General features: G+C 43.3%; 1 protein-coding gene across 12 annotated transcripts in view; it reads right to left on the bottom strand.

Moving 5' to 3' along the window:
- The window catches only part of LOC106584443 (CUGBP Elav-like family member 5), a 323,962-nt gene that overhangs the window by 15,960 nt on the left and 292,237 nt on the right, over positions 1-15,765 (bottom strand). For 3 of the 12 annotated variants that reach the window (XM_014169786.2, XM_045705940.1, XM_045705939.1), the window contains exons 6-8: positions 15,352-15,525; positions 13,212-13,235; positions 6,960-7,152 (exon numbers count right to left, since the gene is read on the bottom strand). In XM_014169786.2, coding sequence (XP_014025261.1) covers positions 6,960-7,152; positions 13,212-13,235; positions 15,352-15,525 — 391 coding nt within the window. The remainder of the gene's footprint in view (positions 1-6,959; positions 7,153-13,211; positions 13,236-15,351; positions 15,526-15,765) is intronic. The other 9 variants (XM_045705944.1, XM_045705945.1, XM_045705946.1 and 6 more) reach the window with 5 other exon arrangements.

Below are 15,765 nucleotides of genomic sequence, written 5' to 3'. Positions count from 1 at the left end.
GGAGTGGGAGGCCCCGGTGCACAGCTGAGCAAGAGGATAAGTACATTAGAGTGTCTAGTTTGAGAAACAGACCTCAACTGGCAGCTTCATTAAATAATACCCGCAAAACACCAGTCTCAACGTCAACAGTGAAGAGGCGACTCCGGGATGCTGGCCTTCTAGGCAGAGTTGCAAAGAAAAAGCCATATCTCAGACTGGCCAATAAAAAGAAAAGATTAAGATGGGCAAAAGAACACAGACACTGGACAGAGGAAGATTGGAAAAAAGTGCTATGGACAGACAAATCTAAGTTTGAGGTGTTCTGATCACAAAGAAGAATATCCGTGAGACACAGAAAAAATGAAAAGATGCTGGAGGATTGCTTGACGCCATCTGTCAAGCATGGTGGAGGCAATGTGATGTTCTCGGGGTGCTTTGGTGGTGGTAAAGTGGGAGATTTGTACAGGGTAAAAGGGATCTTGAAGAAGGAAGGCTATCACTCCATTTTGCAATGCCATGCCATACCCTGTGGACGGTGCTTAATTGGAGACAATTTCCTCCTACAACAGGACAATGACCCAAAGCACAGCTCCAAACTATGCAATAACTATATAGGGAAGAAGCAGTCAGCTGGTATTCTGTCTATAATGGAGTGGTCAACACAGTCACCGGATCTCAACCCTATTGAGCTGTTGTGGGAGCAGCTTGACCGTAAGGTACATAAGAAGTGCCTATTAAGTCAACCCAACTTGTGGGAGGTGCTTCAGGAAGCATGGGGTGAAATCTCTTCAGATTACCTCAACAAATTGAGAAATAGAATGCCAAAGGTCTGCCAAAAGCTGTAATTGCTGCAAATGGAGGATTCTTTGACGAAAGCAAAGTTTGAAGGACACAATTACTATTTCAATTAAAAATCATTATTTATAACCTTGTCAACGTCTTGACTATATTTTCTATTCATTTTACAACTCATTTCATGTATGTTTTCATGGATAACAAGGACATTTCTAAGTGACCCCAAACTTTTGAACGGTATTGTATATAAAGTCTAAATCTGATATATATAGACCTCCAAATGCTAACAGTCAGTATCTGGATAACAAGTGTGAAATGGTTGATAACGTATGTGATATCAACAGAGAGGTATATTTTCTGGGTGATTTAAATATTTACTGGCTTTCATCAAGCTGCCCACTCAAGAAAAAGCTTCAAACTGTAACCAGTGCCTGCAACCTGGTTCAGGTTATCAGTCAACCTACCAGGGTAGTTACAAACAGGACAAGAATGAAATCATCAACATGTATTGATCACATCTTCGCTAATGCTGCAGAAATTAGCTTGAAAGCAGTATCCAGATCCATCGGATGTAGTGATCATAATACAGTAGCCATATATAGGAAAACCAAAGTTCCAAAGGCTGGGCCTAATAAAGTGTATAAGAGGTCATACAATAAGTTTTGTAGTGATTCCTATGTTATTGATGTAAAGAATATCTGTTGGTCCGTGGTGTGTAATGAGGAGCAAACAGACACTGAAATTGCTTATTCCAGTGTCTAATAAGCATGCACCCATTAAGAAAATGACTGTAAAAACTGTTAAATTCCCATGGATTGATGAGGAATTGAACATTTGTATGGTTGAGAGGGATGAGGCAAAAGGAATGGCAAATAAGTCTGGCTGCTCCACCGATTGGCAAACTTATTGCAAATTGAGAAATCATGTGACTAAATTGAATAAAAATAAGAAGAAACTACACTATGAAACCAAGAGAAATGAAATAAAGAATGATAGTAAAAAGCTTTGGAGCACCTTAAATTAAATTCTGTGAAAAAAGGCAATCTCAGCTCCATCATTCAATGAAACAGATGGTTTATTCATCACAAAACCAACTGATATTGCCAATTACTTTAATGATGTTTTTCATTGGCAAGACTAGCAAACTTAGGCATAACATGCCAGCAACAAATGCTGCCACTACACATCCAAGTATATCTGACCAAATTATGAAAGACAAGCATTGTAATTTTAAATTCCGTAAAGTTACTGTGGAAGAGGTGAAAAAATTATTGTTGTCTATCAACAATGACAAGCCACCGGGGTCTGACAACTTGGATGGAAAATGACTGAGGATAATAGCAATCGATATTGCCACTCGTATTTGCCACATCTTCAATTTAAGACTAGAAAGTGTGAGCCCTCAGGCCTGGAGGGAAGCTAAAGTCATTCCACTACCTAAGAATAGTAAAGCCCCCTTTACTGGCTCAAATAGCCGACCAATCAGCCTGTTACCAACCCTTAGTAAACTTCTGGAAGAATTTGTGTTTGACCAGATACAATGCTATTTTACAGTAAACAAACTGACAACAAACTTTCAGCATGCTTATAGGGAAGGACATTCAACAAGCACAGCACTTACATAAATGACTGATGATTGGCTGAGAGAAATTGATGATAAAGAGATTGTGGCAGCTGTTTTGTTAGACTTGAGTGCGGCCTTTGACATTATCGATCATAGTCTGCTGCTGGCAAAACTTATGTGTTATGGCTTTACACACCCTGCTATATCGTGGATGAAGAGTTACCTGTCTAACAGAACACAGAAGGTGTTCTTTAATGGAAGACTTTCCAACATAATCCAGGTAGAATCAGGAATTCCCCAGGGTACCTGTCAAGCCCATTACTTTTTTCAATCTTTACTAATGACATGCCACTGGCTTTGAGGAAAGCCAGTGTGTCTATGTATGCGGATGACTCAACACTATACATGTCAGCTACTACAGCGACTGAAATGACTGCAACACTTAACAAAGAGTTGCAGTTCATTTCAGAGTGGGAGGCAAGGAATAAGTTAGTCCTAAATATTTCTAAAACTAAAAGCATTGCATTTGGTACAAATCATTCCCTAAACCCTAAACCTCAACAAAATCTTGTAATAAATAATGTGGAAATTGAGCAAGTTGAGGTGACTAAACTGCTGAGAGTTACCCTGGATTGTAAACTGTCCTGGTCAAAACATATTGATACAACAGTAGCTAAGATGGGGAGAAGTCTGTCCATGATAAAGCGCTGCTCTTCCTTCTTAGCAACACTATGAACAAGGCAGGTCCTACAGGCCCTAGTTTTGTTGTACCTGGACTACTGTTCTGTCATGTGGTCAGGTGCCACAAAAAATGACTTAAGAGAATTGCAATTGGTTCAGAACAGGGCAGCACGGCTGGCCCTTGGATGTACACAGAGAGCTAATATTGATAATATGTATGTCAATCTGTCCTGGCTCAAAGTGGAGGACAGATTGACTTCATCACTGCTTGTATTTATGAGAGGTATTGACACGTTGAACGCACCGAGCTGTCTGTTTGAACAACTGGCACACAGCTCGGACACATATGCATACCCCACAAAACATACCACAAGAGGTCTCTTCACAGTCCCCATGTCCAGAACAGACTATGGAAGGCGCACAGTACTAAATAGAGCCATGACTACATGGAACTATATTCCACATCAAGTAACTGATGCAAGCAGTACAATTAGATTTAAAAAACATATTAAAAAAACACCTTATGGAACAGCGAGGACTGTGAAGCAACACAAACATAGGCACAGATACATGCATACACACACACACGATAGCATGCGCACTATACACACACGTACACATGGATTTTGTACTGTATATATGTGGTAGTGGTGGAGTAGGGGACAGAGAGCACACAGTCTGTGAATGTATGTTTTTAAAATTGTATAAACTTCCTAAATTTTGCCGCTCCCCAGGAGGAGTAGCTGCTGCCTCCATAATAAATACAAATTTTATTTTTTAAAGCCCATAACCATGTGTATGAGGTGTATAATTGTATTTCAAAGTAAATTTGTTTAAGACTACCAATAATCACTTTGTGTGACACTGATTTAGCCCACAGCAGTAAAAGGTTTTAACCTTTGAGGCTCTCTAAACTTTTTTGGCTGTCGTAAACAAGCTTTATTGATGTTGTTGTGTTTTTATGGCACAGTGATAGGTAGGTGGGCGCAGAAGTGATTCAGATCATTACAAAAGAGGATAATGCTCCATGTTTACCTCAAGATCAGGCAGGCTTTGAATGGTAATCTTTACGGCACTGTTTGTGGTCTATGGAAATGCAGGCACTGCATCGCGGGATTTAGTAAGGCACCTGTCATCAGCTACTGATATGTTATGCACATCTCCAGTTCTTAAAGAGAGATTTAGGCTAAGGTTATCAAGATAGAGGCTCACACTTTTTTATAGTTGATGTCTAGGCCGCATATTTGGCACAGCTGAATTGTGGGACATATCTAAGAATAGTGGCAATGCATGGAATCAAGATATTGAGAGTCCATGAGACCAACTTGATGCATACATTTAAACCACTCCCAGAGGGTCAGCATCACTAAAGAATATGAAAGCATGTCTTTGACGTTACAATGAATTATTCCACTTATTTAGAGCATTAGTCCCAAAGTCTCTGAATGGCTGTAGAATCTCTCAGCCCCCTTAAACAGACAGCCTTGCCAGTAATGTCATGTGTTCCTTCAATGAACTCTAAATAAGTAATGGGCTGGTCGACATGTGAAAGGGGAGGCTGCTGCATACATATACCAGTCTGCTGCCTCATACATACACCAGTCTGCTGCCTCATACATACACCAGTCTGCTGCCTCATACATACACCAGTCTGCTGCCTCATACATACACCAGTCTGCTGCTGCATACATACACCAGTCTGCTGCTGCATACATACACCAGTCTGCTGCCTCATACATACACCAGTCTGCTGCTGCATACATACACCAGTCTGCTGCTGCATACATACACCAGTCTGCTGCCTACCAGCACAGACGCCAATGAATTAGTTAATTAATTAAACATGTATTTCATATTTATTGTAGTTTTTGGAAATTCAAGAAAAGCCATGCGTTCTTGCTGGGATTAATAATGCATTGGATTCATAAGGTCATCAGCAGACTGTAGTTTACACTGAAGCGTGTCCAATTCTAGAACACACACCAGGGTTCTAGAACACACACCAGGGTTCTAGAACACACACCAGGGTTCCAGAACACACACCAGGGTTCCAGAACACACACCATGGTGAGCTCTTTTCAATACCTCAGGCCCATTCATTATGCTCCTTGCAATGTGGATTGATACACCACTGACTCAACGCCCCCAAGGTGATGCAAGGTGATGCAATATCATGAGGCCCTTTGAGAAGGTTACATTTATATGAAATAATATATTTCTATATATCCTGGCATTGACTATGCACTTTTGTATATTTCAAATCGGTATTATGTATTTACTGCACTCATAGTCCATACAATATGTGCATATAAAGTACATGCGGTGGTCCCATCTCTTGGTCTTTCATCACAGTGGTATTATACTGCAGTCAAACACAACACACACAATGCAGTGTAATTCTGTCCTGTATTATCAACAGAGAAGAAGCCCCTCAGCTACACTTTTAATCACTTTCTTTGATTGATTATCCGTGTGTAAAAAAAGTGCCCACTTTGCACTAAAAATATCACTGTAAATATTTGACAAATAGCCCCTCTCCAGCCTCCTCCAACAACTTAACTTTGCAAATGAGTGCATATACATATACAGTAAACAGCATGTGTATATTGGCATGTTCCATCATACATGCATGCATTAAACCATGTCAGAGCGAGAGAGATAGAGAGAGAGAGAGAGAGAGAGAGAGAGAGAGAGAGAGAGAGAGAGAGAGAGAGAGAGGGAGAGGGAGAGGGAGAGGGAGAGGGAGAGAGGTAGATAAAATGAAAATGAGAGAGAGGGAGAGAGAGAGAGAGAGAGAGAGAGAGAGAGAGAGAGAGAGAGAGAGAAAACGAGAGAGAGAGGGAGAGAGAAAATGAGAGAGAGAGATGGAGAGGGAGAGAGAAAGAGAGAGAGGTAGATGGAGAGGGAGAGAAAATGAAAATGAGAGAGAGGGAGAGAGAGAGATAGAGAAAGAAAGAAAATAAGAAGGAGCAGGAGAGAGAGAAAGAAAGAGAGAGAGGTAGAATGAGAGAGAGAGAGAGAGAGAGAGAGAAAAAAATGAGAGAGAGAGAGAGAGAGAGAGAGAGAGAGAGAGAGAGACGAGAGAGAGGTAGAATGAGAGAGAGAGAGAGAGAGAGAGGGAGTGAGAGAGAGAGAGAACGAGAGAGAGAGAGAGGGAGTGAGAGAGAGCGAGAACGAGAGAGAGAGAGAGAGAGAGAGAGAGAGAGAGAGAGAGAGATGGTCACTGACAGAATCCATTCTGTGATATTGATTTTCACAGTAGAAAGTAAAGGTGCTTTAAAATGTGTCATGTCAGACTGATGCACCATCTTAACTGTTGATTCCCTCATTGATATACAGTTATTCAGTTATACAGTTACCAAAGTCACAATACTGCAATGTCGGGAAAAATACAAATAAACACAACAAAGACTTGTGTATTATTCATTTTGATGCATGCTTTGTGAGAGAAGATCTTGTGGGTTCCTCAGGTTGACAAAAATGAAGTTTTGCTGAATAAGCAGATGTTATGCAGTAGCTATCTCAAAGTCCTCTGTAATGTGTCTGTATAGAATGATGGGGCCGTTTGTAATGGAAAACAGAGGGAATTGCATGCAGATCCCCACTGGGCACAGACGTCAATTCAACATTTATTCCACGTTGGTTCAATGTAATTTCATTGAAATGATGTGGAAACAACATTGATTCAACCAGTGACGGAGGGGAAATTAGTGCCTGTACCTGTAACAAATCTATTATGCTCCCGATTCAATTTACCGCACCAAAATATATCTGCATACACAACATAAATATGCAAATCACATCAGATTACATTTTTCTCCAACTGAATAATTTGGGATTATCAGTAGTAGGCAGGCACTAAATCGACTTTTTTCTCTTGGCCTTGCTGCAGTCTGAGTTCCCTCTCCCCACACTCACATAAACACACACAAACACTTACGCAAAGGGAATGAAACGCAATGCTCACCCAGTGCCTGATGAAATTCAGCCGACACTGGGGTCATGGAGTTGTGTGGGAGACCATTGATGTTGAGCGCCCCCATCTGGTGAATCTGGGTGGCGGGGAAGGCCACACTGGGAGTCAGGTAGCCCCCGTGGCTCGCTGCCATGATGGCTGCCTGTTGCTGCATGAGCTGGGGGAACAGGAGGGAGAGATAGGGAGCGAGATTAGTATGGATGGTGGGAGTACAGAGAAAGATTAATGGATGGTGGGAGTACAGAGAAAGATTACTATGGATGGTGGGAGAACAGAGAAAGATGAATGGATGGTGAGAGTACAGAGAAAGATTAGTATGGATGGTGGGAGAACAGAGAAAGATTAGTATGGATGGTGGGAGAACAGAGAAAGATTAATGGATGGTGGGAGTACAGAGAAAGATTAGTATGGATGGTGGGAGAACAGAAAAAGATGAATGGATGGCGGGAGAACAGAGAAAGATTAGTATGGATGGTGGGAGTACAGAGAAAGATTAATGGATGGTGAGAGTACAGAGAAAGATTAGTATGGATGGTGGGAGAACAGAGAAAGATAATAGATGGTGGGAGTACAGAGAAAGATTAGTATGGATGGTGGGAGAACAAGAAAAATTACAGAGAAAGATTAGTATGGATGGTGGGAGTACAGAGAAAGATTAGCATGGATGGTGGGAGAACAGAGAAAGATTAATGGATAGTGGGAGAACAGAGAAAGATTAGTATGGATGGTGGGAGAACAGAGAAAGATGAATGGATGGTGGGAGAACAGAGAAAGATTAGTATGGATGGTGGGAGAACATAGAAAGATTAGTATGGATGGTGGGAGAAAAGAGAAAGATTAGTATAGATGGTGGGAGAACAGAGAAAGATTAGTATGGATGGTGGGAGAACAGAGAAAGATTAGTATGGATGGTGGGAGAACAGAGAAAGATTAGTATGGATGGGAGAACAGAGAAAGAAAAGGAAATGAGGGATGGGCGGAGAGAGAGATCATTTGAATAAAGCGAGAGAGAAAAGATAGAGAGGAAAGGATGGAGAAAGAGACAGAGAGAGAGCGAAAGAGAGAGAGATTGTAAATACAACCCATATTTACGTTTATTTATTTCCTCTTTTGTACTTTAACTATTTGCACATCATTACAACACTGTATACATAATATTACATTTGAAATTTCTTTATTATTTTGGAACTTTTGTGACTGTAATGTTTACTGTAATTTTTTTATTGTTTATTTCACTTTTGTTTATTATCTATTTCACTTGCTTTGGCAAAGTTAACATATGTTTCCCATGGCAAAAATCCCTTTGAATTTAATTGAAATTGAATTGAGATAGAGAGAGAGAGAGAGAGAGAGAGAGAGAGAGAGAGAGGGGGGGGGGAAGAGCATAGGAAGGTTAGAATAGAGGGAGGGATAGATAGATGGATGGGTGTTGATGGATGGATAGTGCATGAAAGTGAACAGAAAGTAGAGCGGGAATAAAAGAAAGGGAATAAAATAATGGGAAGGAGATAAAAGTCTGTAAAGCGATGTTTAGTGAATCTGTCTATCCTCACAGTGAGTGGGCTGTCAGCAGCTGAAGGAATGGTCCAATAGCTGTCTGTTGGGCTCATTTAAATCAACGGATTGACATGTGCATATTATTCCTGTCTCTAGGGAGAATTGAATTGAATTGCATTTATCGTCCTTTGTCAAACTTCTCTGTGAGTGTCCCTCTCTGGTTGTGTAAGGTAAAGTGGAGGGGCAGTGACATCTCTCAGTGGCTGCGCTCGTTGAGCTCTTTTTAATTTGCTGTGGTGCCACTGGCGTGTCATTAGCAGCGACCTGTAATGGCAGTCCATTTATACTGGACACACTGTTAAAGAACTGGGCTGACACGCTCTACCACTTAGCATTAACACACACACAGCTAAACCCATTCTCTATCCAATACTGCCTAGAATATACCCCCACACACAGCTAAACCCATTCTCTATCCAATACTGCCTAGAATATACCCCCACACACAGCTAAACCCATTCTCTATCCAATACTGCCTAGAATATACCCCCACACACAGCTAAACCCATTCTCTATCCAATACTGCCTAGAATATACCCCCACACACAGCTAAACCCATTCTCTATCCAATACTGCCTAGAATATACCCCCCACACACAGCTAAACCCATTCTCTATCCAATACTGCCTAGAATATACCCCCACACACAGCTAAACCCATTCTCTATCCAATACTGCCTAGAATATACCCCCACACACAGCTAAACCCATTCTCTATCCAATACTGCCTAGAATATACCCCCACACACAGCTAAACCCATTCTCTATCCAATACTGCCTAGAATATACCCCCACACACATACCTAGTATTTCTGCTCTTAGTTTTCTCTCTGCAGTGCAGAGGGCCTAATTCCAGAGAAAATCCATCACTGTACAATGGTGTTTGCAACCTCTGGACTAGAGGGTTTATCTGGGAAATCAATGCTATTGTGTGGGGCATGTACATCATGTTCAGGGAGGCAGCTACAGTATTTGGAGGAAAAACATGAGCACGGTGGGACTATCCCATTGCTCCTTATTCCTGTTTAATAACCCACAGCTCCCTCCATCCGGTTGAAAAAGTGGATCCCCCCCTCCGAGTCTGACTCAGCTAAGCAGAAATCCCTCCGCCACTATAGCTAGCTCTGATGATAATGACCATACTGTGCGGCTGAGGCAGAAGATGCCACTCTTCCTGTATTTGCGTGGAGTCCCTGGATAGGAAAAGCCAATTATTTTCCCTCAATGCCCTTGTCAGGTAACCTGAAAGTGGCAGTCCCGCCACAAAGCTGCAGTCCCGCCACAAAGCGGCTGTCCCGCCACAAAGCGGCTGTCCCGCTGGCACCTCATCCATTAGCCACATGCCTTACCACCGCTATCTATTAACTCCTTTTGTCATTTGCATAATTGTATCAACGTGACAAATGGGGATCATCCATTCTGCTCTGAATAAGATAAATTGCGATTTTAGGGGTTCAGAAAAGGACATCTAAACCAAAGAAAACAAACAATGAGAGGAAGTCAATGTGAGAGCTGTGCTTGCTGAAGGATAGGGATGGTGTTAATGCCCTCATTAAGATCAGACTAGGCTTGTAGGTTTGGGGTAGAGGGCCTCTGATCTCATTGGCCCCTGTATATGTCACACCAGTCACTGGCTTTTGTCCCCCTCTCAGGCTCTTCTGCCTGCTTTCAATAGGCTCTTGGGACTTGGGCTTACTTGAATGAGCTTGAAATCCATTTGCCAGTGGCCTATACAAGCTGATACAAGCTGCAGAAGGCCTAGATGGTAGAATAAGAGAGTGGGGCGTAAGGCCTCTGTATAGCCCTTACTTTACATGCATTGAATAGATAATGCAGTCCTTCATGTCAGCCGCCAGACTGTCATGCATAACACCATGGCATTCAGTGATGTTTTTTCAGAATTACAATGCAGAAAGTTGGAAGCTCAGGCCTGTAATTATGTTGGAATGAGAGTGGGAGATACAAACTGGCTCTGATAAAAAGCCTTGGTCCACCAACTGGAAGTGTTGACAGAGATATTCAGAGTAATTTGGTCCACCAACTGGAAGTGTTGCCAGAGATATTCAGAGTAATTTGGTCCACCAACTGGAAGTGTTGACAGAGATATTCAGAGTAATTTGGTCCACCAACTGGAAGTGTTGACAGAGTATTCAGAGTAATTTAATTTTTTCTACAACGTCCATCCACATTCAGAAGCCATTGCTACGGTATATAGCAAAATGTCTGTGGCAGACAAAGAGCTAAATTACATTGAACCGAGTCGTCATCATCATGGCCATAACCTTTTCTCGCTACGACAAGAAAAATAAAGGAAAAGAAGAAAAGAAACGAAGGGAGAAGAAAAGAAGCAGGGAAAAAGTTGCCCGTGCTACAGCATCCATTTAATGTCAGGCATCTGCTATTTTGTTGCAACCTGATGGTTTTATTCTCCCCTGGCGCCAGCAGGCAATCACCTCTTTATCACATGGCAATTATCTCTGTAGCATTGCTCTGTGACTTGCTAACTCTCAGCACTGTCACATGTGACCCTTCCAGCCAGTCCTGCACAGGTACTGAGGAGGAGGAGAGAATGGGGGAGCTAGGGAGGAGAAGTGGGGGGGGTTTGGGGGGATCGGTGGAGCAAGCAAAAGAGAAAACCCCGGTTATTGAGGTCTTGGACCTGCAGATTGCCTGAAACTGCAGACTGGTGTGCACTCCAGCAGAGAGAACCTGAAGACAATAGAGTCCACTGCAATTTCCTGGACTGAGCTTAATGGCTTCATTTGTTACCATCATGTATCTCCTTAGTGGGGTTTAATAGGGTTTGTTTAATCCCTGCTGCACTTTGCTGTGTGTGTGTGTGTGTGTGTGTGTGTGTGTGTGTGTGTGTGTGTGTGTGTGTGTGTGTGTGTGTGTGTGTGTGTGTGTGTGTGTGTGTGTGTGTGTGTGTGTGTGTGTGTGTGTGTGTGTGTGTGTGTGTGTGTGTGTTGGTTTGGGAGGCTGTCACACTTATAAGGTAATTTTTTTACATTTCAAAATCCGTACAGTTGCCTTACCTAAATAAATGTTTTCTCTCTTCTATAATGTTTGGGACCTTTAATTAGGCATTATATAAAACATCCTCCTAGTTATTGGCTGTGCATAGTTCCTGCTTGTGCAAAGAACTGGACTGGTGGTGTTGATTAGACGAGAGTACAGGCAAATCAGTTCAATATAAGTTTTTAGCTCCTCTCTATTATGGATGTTTTGTAAAACACATTCCCAATTTACATTTAGTTTTTTATAGTTGATCATTTCCTGATCTGTTAGGTTGGGTTGTGTTGAAAAGCATCAGCTATATATATTCTGACTAGTTCCAACAGGGGGCGATGTTTGTCAATGTGAGTATTACACTCATGTGCCTCCTACACCTACCCACACATAACTTTACCATTTGCACATTGTTAAAACAACTCCTTTCTCAAGTCATACAATTTTCACACATTCAACCTAATACATCTTTTTGGGTGATTTTGTGCCTCTAGTGTCGCACATTTCCAAGCCTTCCCTTCTCACACTGACACAGGATTGGGGCTCCCGAGTGGCGCAGCGGTCTAAAGCACTGCATCTCAGTGCTAGAGGTGTCACTACAGACCCTGGTTTGATTCCAGGCTGTATCACAACTGGCTGTGATTGGGAGTCCCATATGGCGGTACACAATTGGCCCAGCCTTGTCCCAGTTAGGCTGGGGTAGGCCGTCATTGTAAATAAGAATTTGTTCTTAACTGACTTGCCTAGTTAAATAAAGGTTAAATAAATTGTAAAAAATTCAGCAAGCTGAAATGGCTGTTCTTAAGAATATACACATGGATTGAGATGAGAGGAAGTGAGCGACTCAAATCAAATCATGTACAAATATGCTCCATGTCTATTGACAGACGACAGGGAAAAATGGGTAGCTCGTTCTTTCGTGTATTTACACTGCTTCTTTAAAACAACTATTATCAGCCATTTGGAATGGTATAGGACTATCTTCCTTCTCTCTCCCTATGTTTCGTGAAATCACAAATGGGATGTCATCTGTCAGAACAGTGCTGCGTCTATCTTGAAAATGGCACATTTCTCATTTTTGGCACATGTTGTCAGTGTTGTATCCCTCCAATTTGTGTTCACAACCCCCCCTTCCCTGGTTTGACTAAAATCCAATTTACAGGCTGTCAGCTCAACTCCATAATCCTATCCACTGCTGTATTTGTGAAGCAGCTCTTTGAATTTGCATTTTACTGAACTGTGTGTATATACAGGATCCCTGTAGATGTCTGTATTCCATACCCTGCTAGCTATATATACTGGCAAACGAAAGGAGGAATACATACAGGATATTCTGAGATAAAGTTATTCTCTGTCATTGTGGGTTTTCTTCTTAGGAGGGTGTAGTAGTTTATTAAAAAGTAAAGAAACATTTAAAGTGTATCACCCTGTTGCCGTTAAAGACTGTAACTAATATCTAATAAATGTAACTTTAATGACTTTAACTAATATCTAATAAATGTAACTATAAGGACTGTAACTAATATCTAATAAATGTAACTATAATGACTGTAGCTAATATCTAATAAATGTAACTATAATGATCAAATATCTAACATGACTAGAAACATATCATTCATAAAACTTAAGCAATGGATTTGCATATACCCACCTCATTGTCATGCTGCAGCAGTGCCTGGAAAAACAAGACACATGTTGTTGTGTGGCATAGAGTTAGTGACAGAGTGTGTAGCTATGTGCGTATGCATGTGTGTATGTGTGTGTGTGTATGTGTGTGTGATGGGGTGCGTGGGGCTCTGCCACAGTAAATAAGAGTCATGGCCAACCTGAGCAGGACACAATGCTCTCCCAGCAGACCACCACCGCCTCCACCACTCCTGAAACATTTGCATTTCTCCACATTTCCCAGGGATGGGCTGCATTTCATGAATTGTAATGAAGGCAGGAGTTTTACTGGAGAGAGCACAGAGATGGCCTCGCAATTACTCTGGGACGGTCAATTTACACATTTCATACTGGTCCCCATGCCTGTGATATGAACGTCAGGGAAATGGGGAAGCCCCTGAGACTTTGGTAGCCTCAAAAATTCATCCTGGCATTTAGAGAAGAAAAAAAATCTGCCTGTGCGTACAAATAAGTAAATAAGAAAAAATGTAATTATTTTATAAATATATACTGTGACACAGTCTGCTGTGACTGGGGTTTTGGTTTTTATCTGTGTTGGACTGAACCCTTTTCTTAATTCCATTTCCCTTTAAGCGCAGTAACTCTGTACGCAGGCTAAAGAGGTGTGCGTGGAGATAAGATTCCTATGTAATATTCTGAGTCATCTCTGGCCCCTGGTGCAGCTCTGGGGCCCTGGGGAGAGGAGATGGGAGCAGAGGGTGGAGCAGCACGGGACAGGTGAGCTCATCAAAGAGCCTGGTGTCTGCCATGTGTGGATGGTGCCCTGCCCTGGGGGGTGTTGAGGGATAAGAGGGGTATGGAGGGTTGGGGGTTGTGTTAGTTAACTCACGGCCCTGCCCTGGGGGGTGTTGAGGGATAAGAGGGGTAATGGGTTGTGTTAGTTAACTCACGGCCCTGCGGTGGGGGGGTGTTGAGGGGTAATGGGTTGTGTTAGTTAACTCACGGCCCTGCCCTGGGGGGTGTTGAGGGGTAATGGGTTGTATTAGTTAACTCACGGCCCTGCCCTGGGGGTGTTGAGGGATAAGAGGGGTAATGGGTTGTGTTAGTTAACTCACGGCCCTGCCCTGGGGGTGTTGAGGGGTAATGGGTTGTGTTAGTTAACTCACGGCCCTGCCCTGGGGGGTGTTGAGGGGTAATGGGTTGTATTAGTTAACTCACGGCCCTGCCCTGGGGGGTGTGGAGGGATAAGAGGGGTAATGGGTTGTGTTAGTTAACTCACGGCCCTGCCCTGGGGGGTGTTGAGGGGTAATGAGTTGTGTTAGTTAACTCACGGCCCTGCCCTGGGGGGTGTGGAGGGATAAGAGGGGTAATGGGTTGTGTTAGTTAACTCACGGCCCTGCCCTGGGGGGTGTTGAGGGGTAATGGGTTGTGTTAGTTAACTCACGGCCCTGCCCTGGGGGGTGTTGAGGGGTAATGGGTTGTGTTAGTTAACTCACGGCCCTGCCCTGGGGGGTGTGGAGGGATAAGAGGGGTAATGGGTTGTGTTAGTTAACTCACGGCCCTGCCCTGGGGGGTGTTGAGGGATAAGAGGGGTAATGGGTTGTGTTAGTTAACTCACGGCCCTGCCCTGGGGGGTGTGGAGGGATAAGAGGGGTAATGGGTTGTATTAGTTAACTCACGGCCCTGCCCTGGGGGGTGTTGAGGGATAAGAGGGGTAATGGGTTGTGTTAGTTAATTCACGGCCCTGCCCCGGGGGGTGTTGAGGGGTAATGGGTTGTGTTAGTTAACTCACGGCCCTGCCCTGGGGGGTGTGGAGGGATAAGAGGGGTAATGGGTTGTATTAGTTAACTCACGGCCCTGCCCTGGGGGGTGTGGAGGGGTAATGGGTTGTATTAGTTAACTCACGGCCCTGCCCCGGGGGGTGTGGAGGGGTAATGGGTTGTATTAGTTAACTCACGGCCCTGCCCCGGGGGGTGTGGAGGGGTAATGGGTTGTATTAGTTAACTCACGGCCCTGCCCTGGGGGGTGTGGAGGGGTAATGGGTTGTGTTAGTTAACTCACGGCCCTGCCCTGGGGGGTGTTGAGGGGTAATGGGTTGTGTTAGTTAACTCACGGCCCTGCCCTGGGGGGTGTTGAGGGGTAATGGGTTGTGTTAGTTAACTCACTGCATGTGCGTAGGTGCTGTAGGTGCTGAATGGCAGGGCGATGGCTGGGTTGAAGATGCCAAACTGGCCGACCATTTGCTGCATGCGGCGGATGGTGCGCTCCTTGTCGGTGTCGGCAAACTTCACCACCAGGCTGGAGGACGCGCCCTGGGGGGGGAGAGAATCGGAGCCGTTCTGAGGAGAGAGGGACCGCACACTTAACCAACCAACCCTCCTCTGTCTGCAAGACCTCTATCCAGCAGTTAATATGTCAATCTCATTATCATCAACATGACATACCACACAGTCAGTCATTATCGGCTACTATATGTATGTTTAGATAATGAACTAAAGAACTAGAGTTCACTTCTCAAGTCTGAAACAAGTCATGCATGATAATGTGATTGGATGGTTTATTGGTTCAGCATGAGCTGC

Source organism: Salmo salar, chromosome ssa23 (genome assembly GCF_905237065.1).
Source record: "Salmo salar chromosome ssa23, Ssal_v3.1, whole genome shotgun sequence".
Classification (NCBI taxonomy): domain Eukaryota; kingdom Metazoa; phylum Chordata; class Actinopteri; order Salmoniformes; family Salmonidae; genus Salmo; species Salmo salar.
The sequence above is the reverse complement of the archived record's forward strand: the minus strand, read 5'-3'. Positions and strand labels throughout refer to the sequence as shown.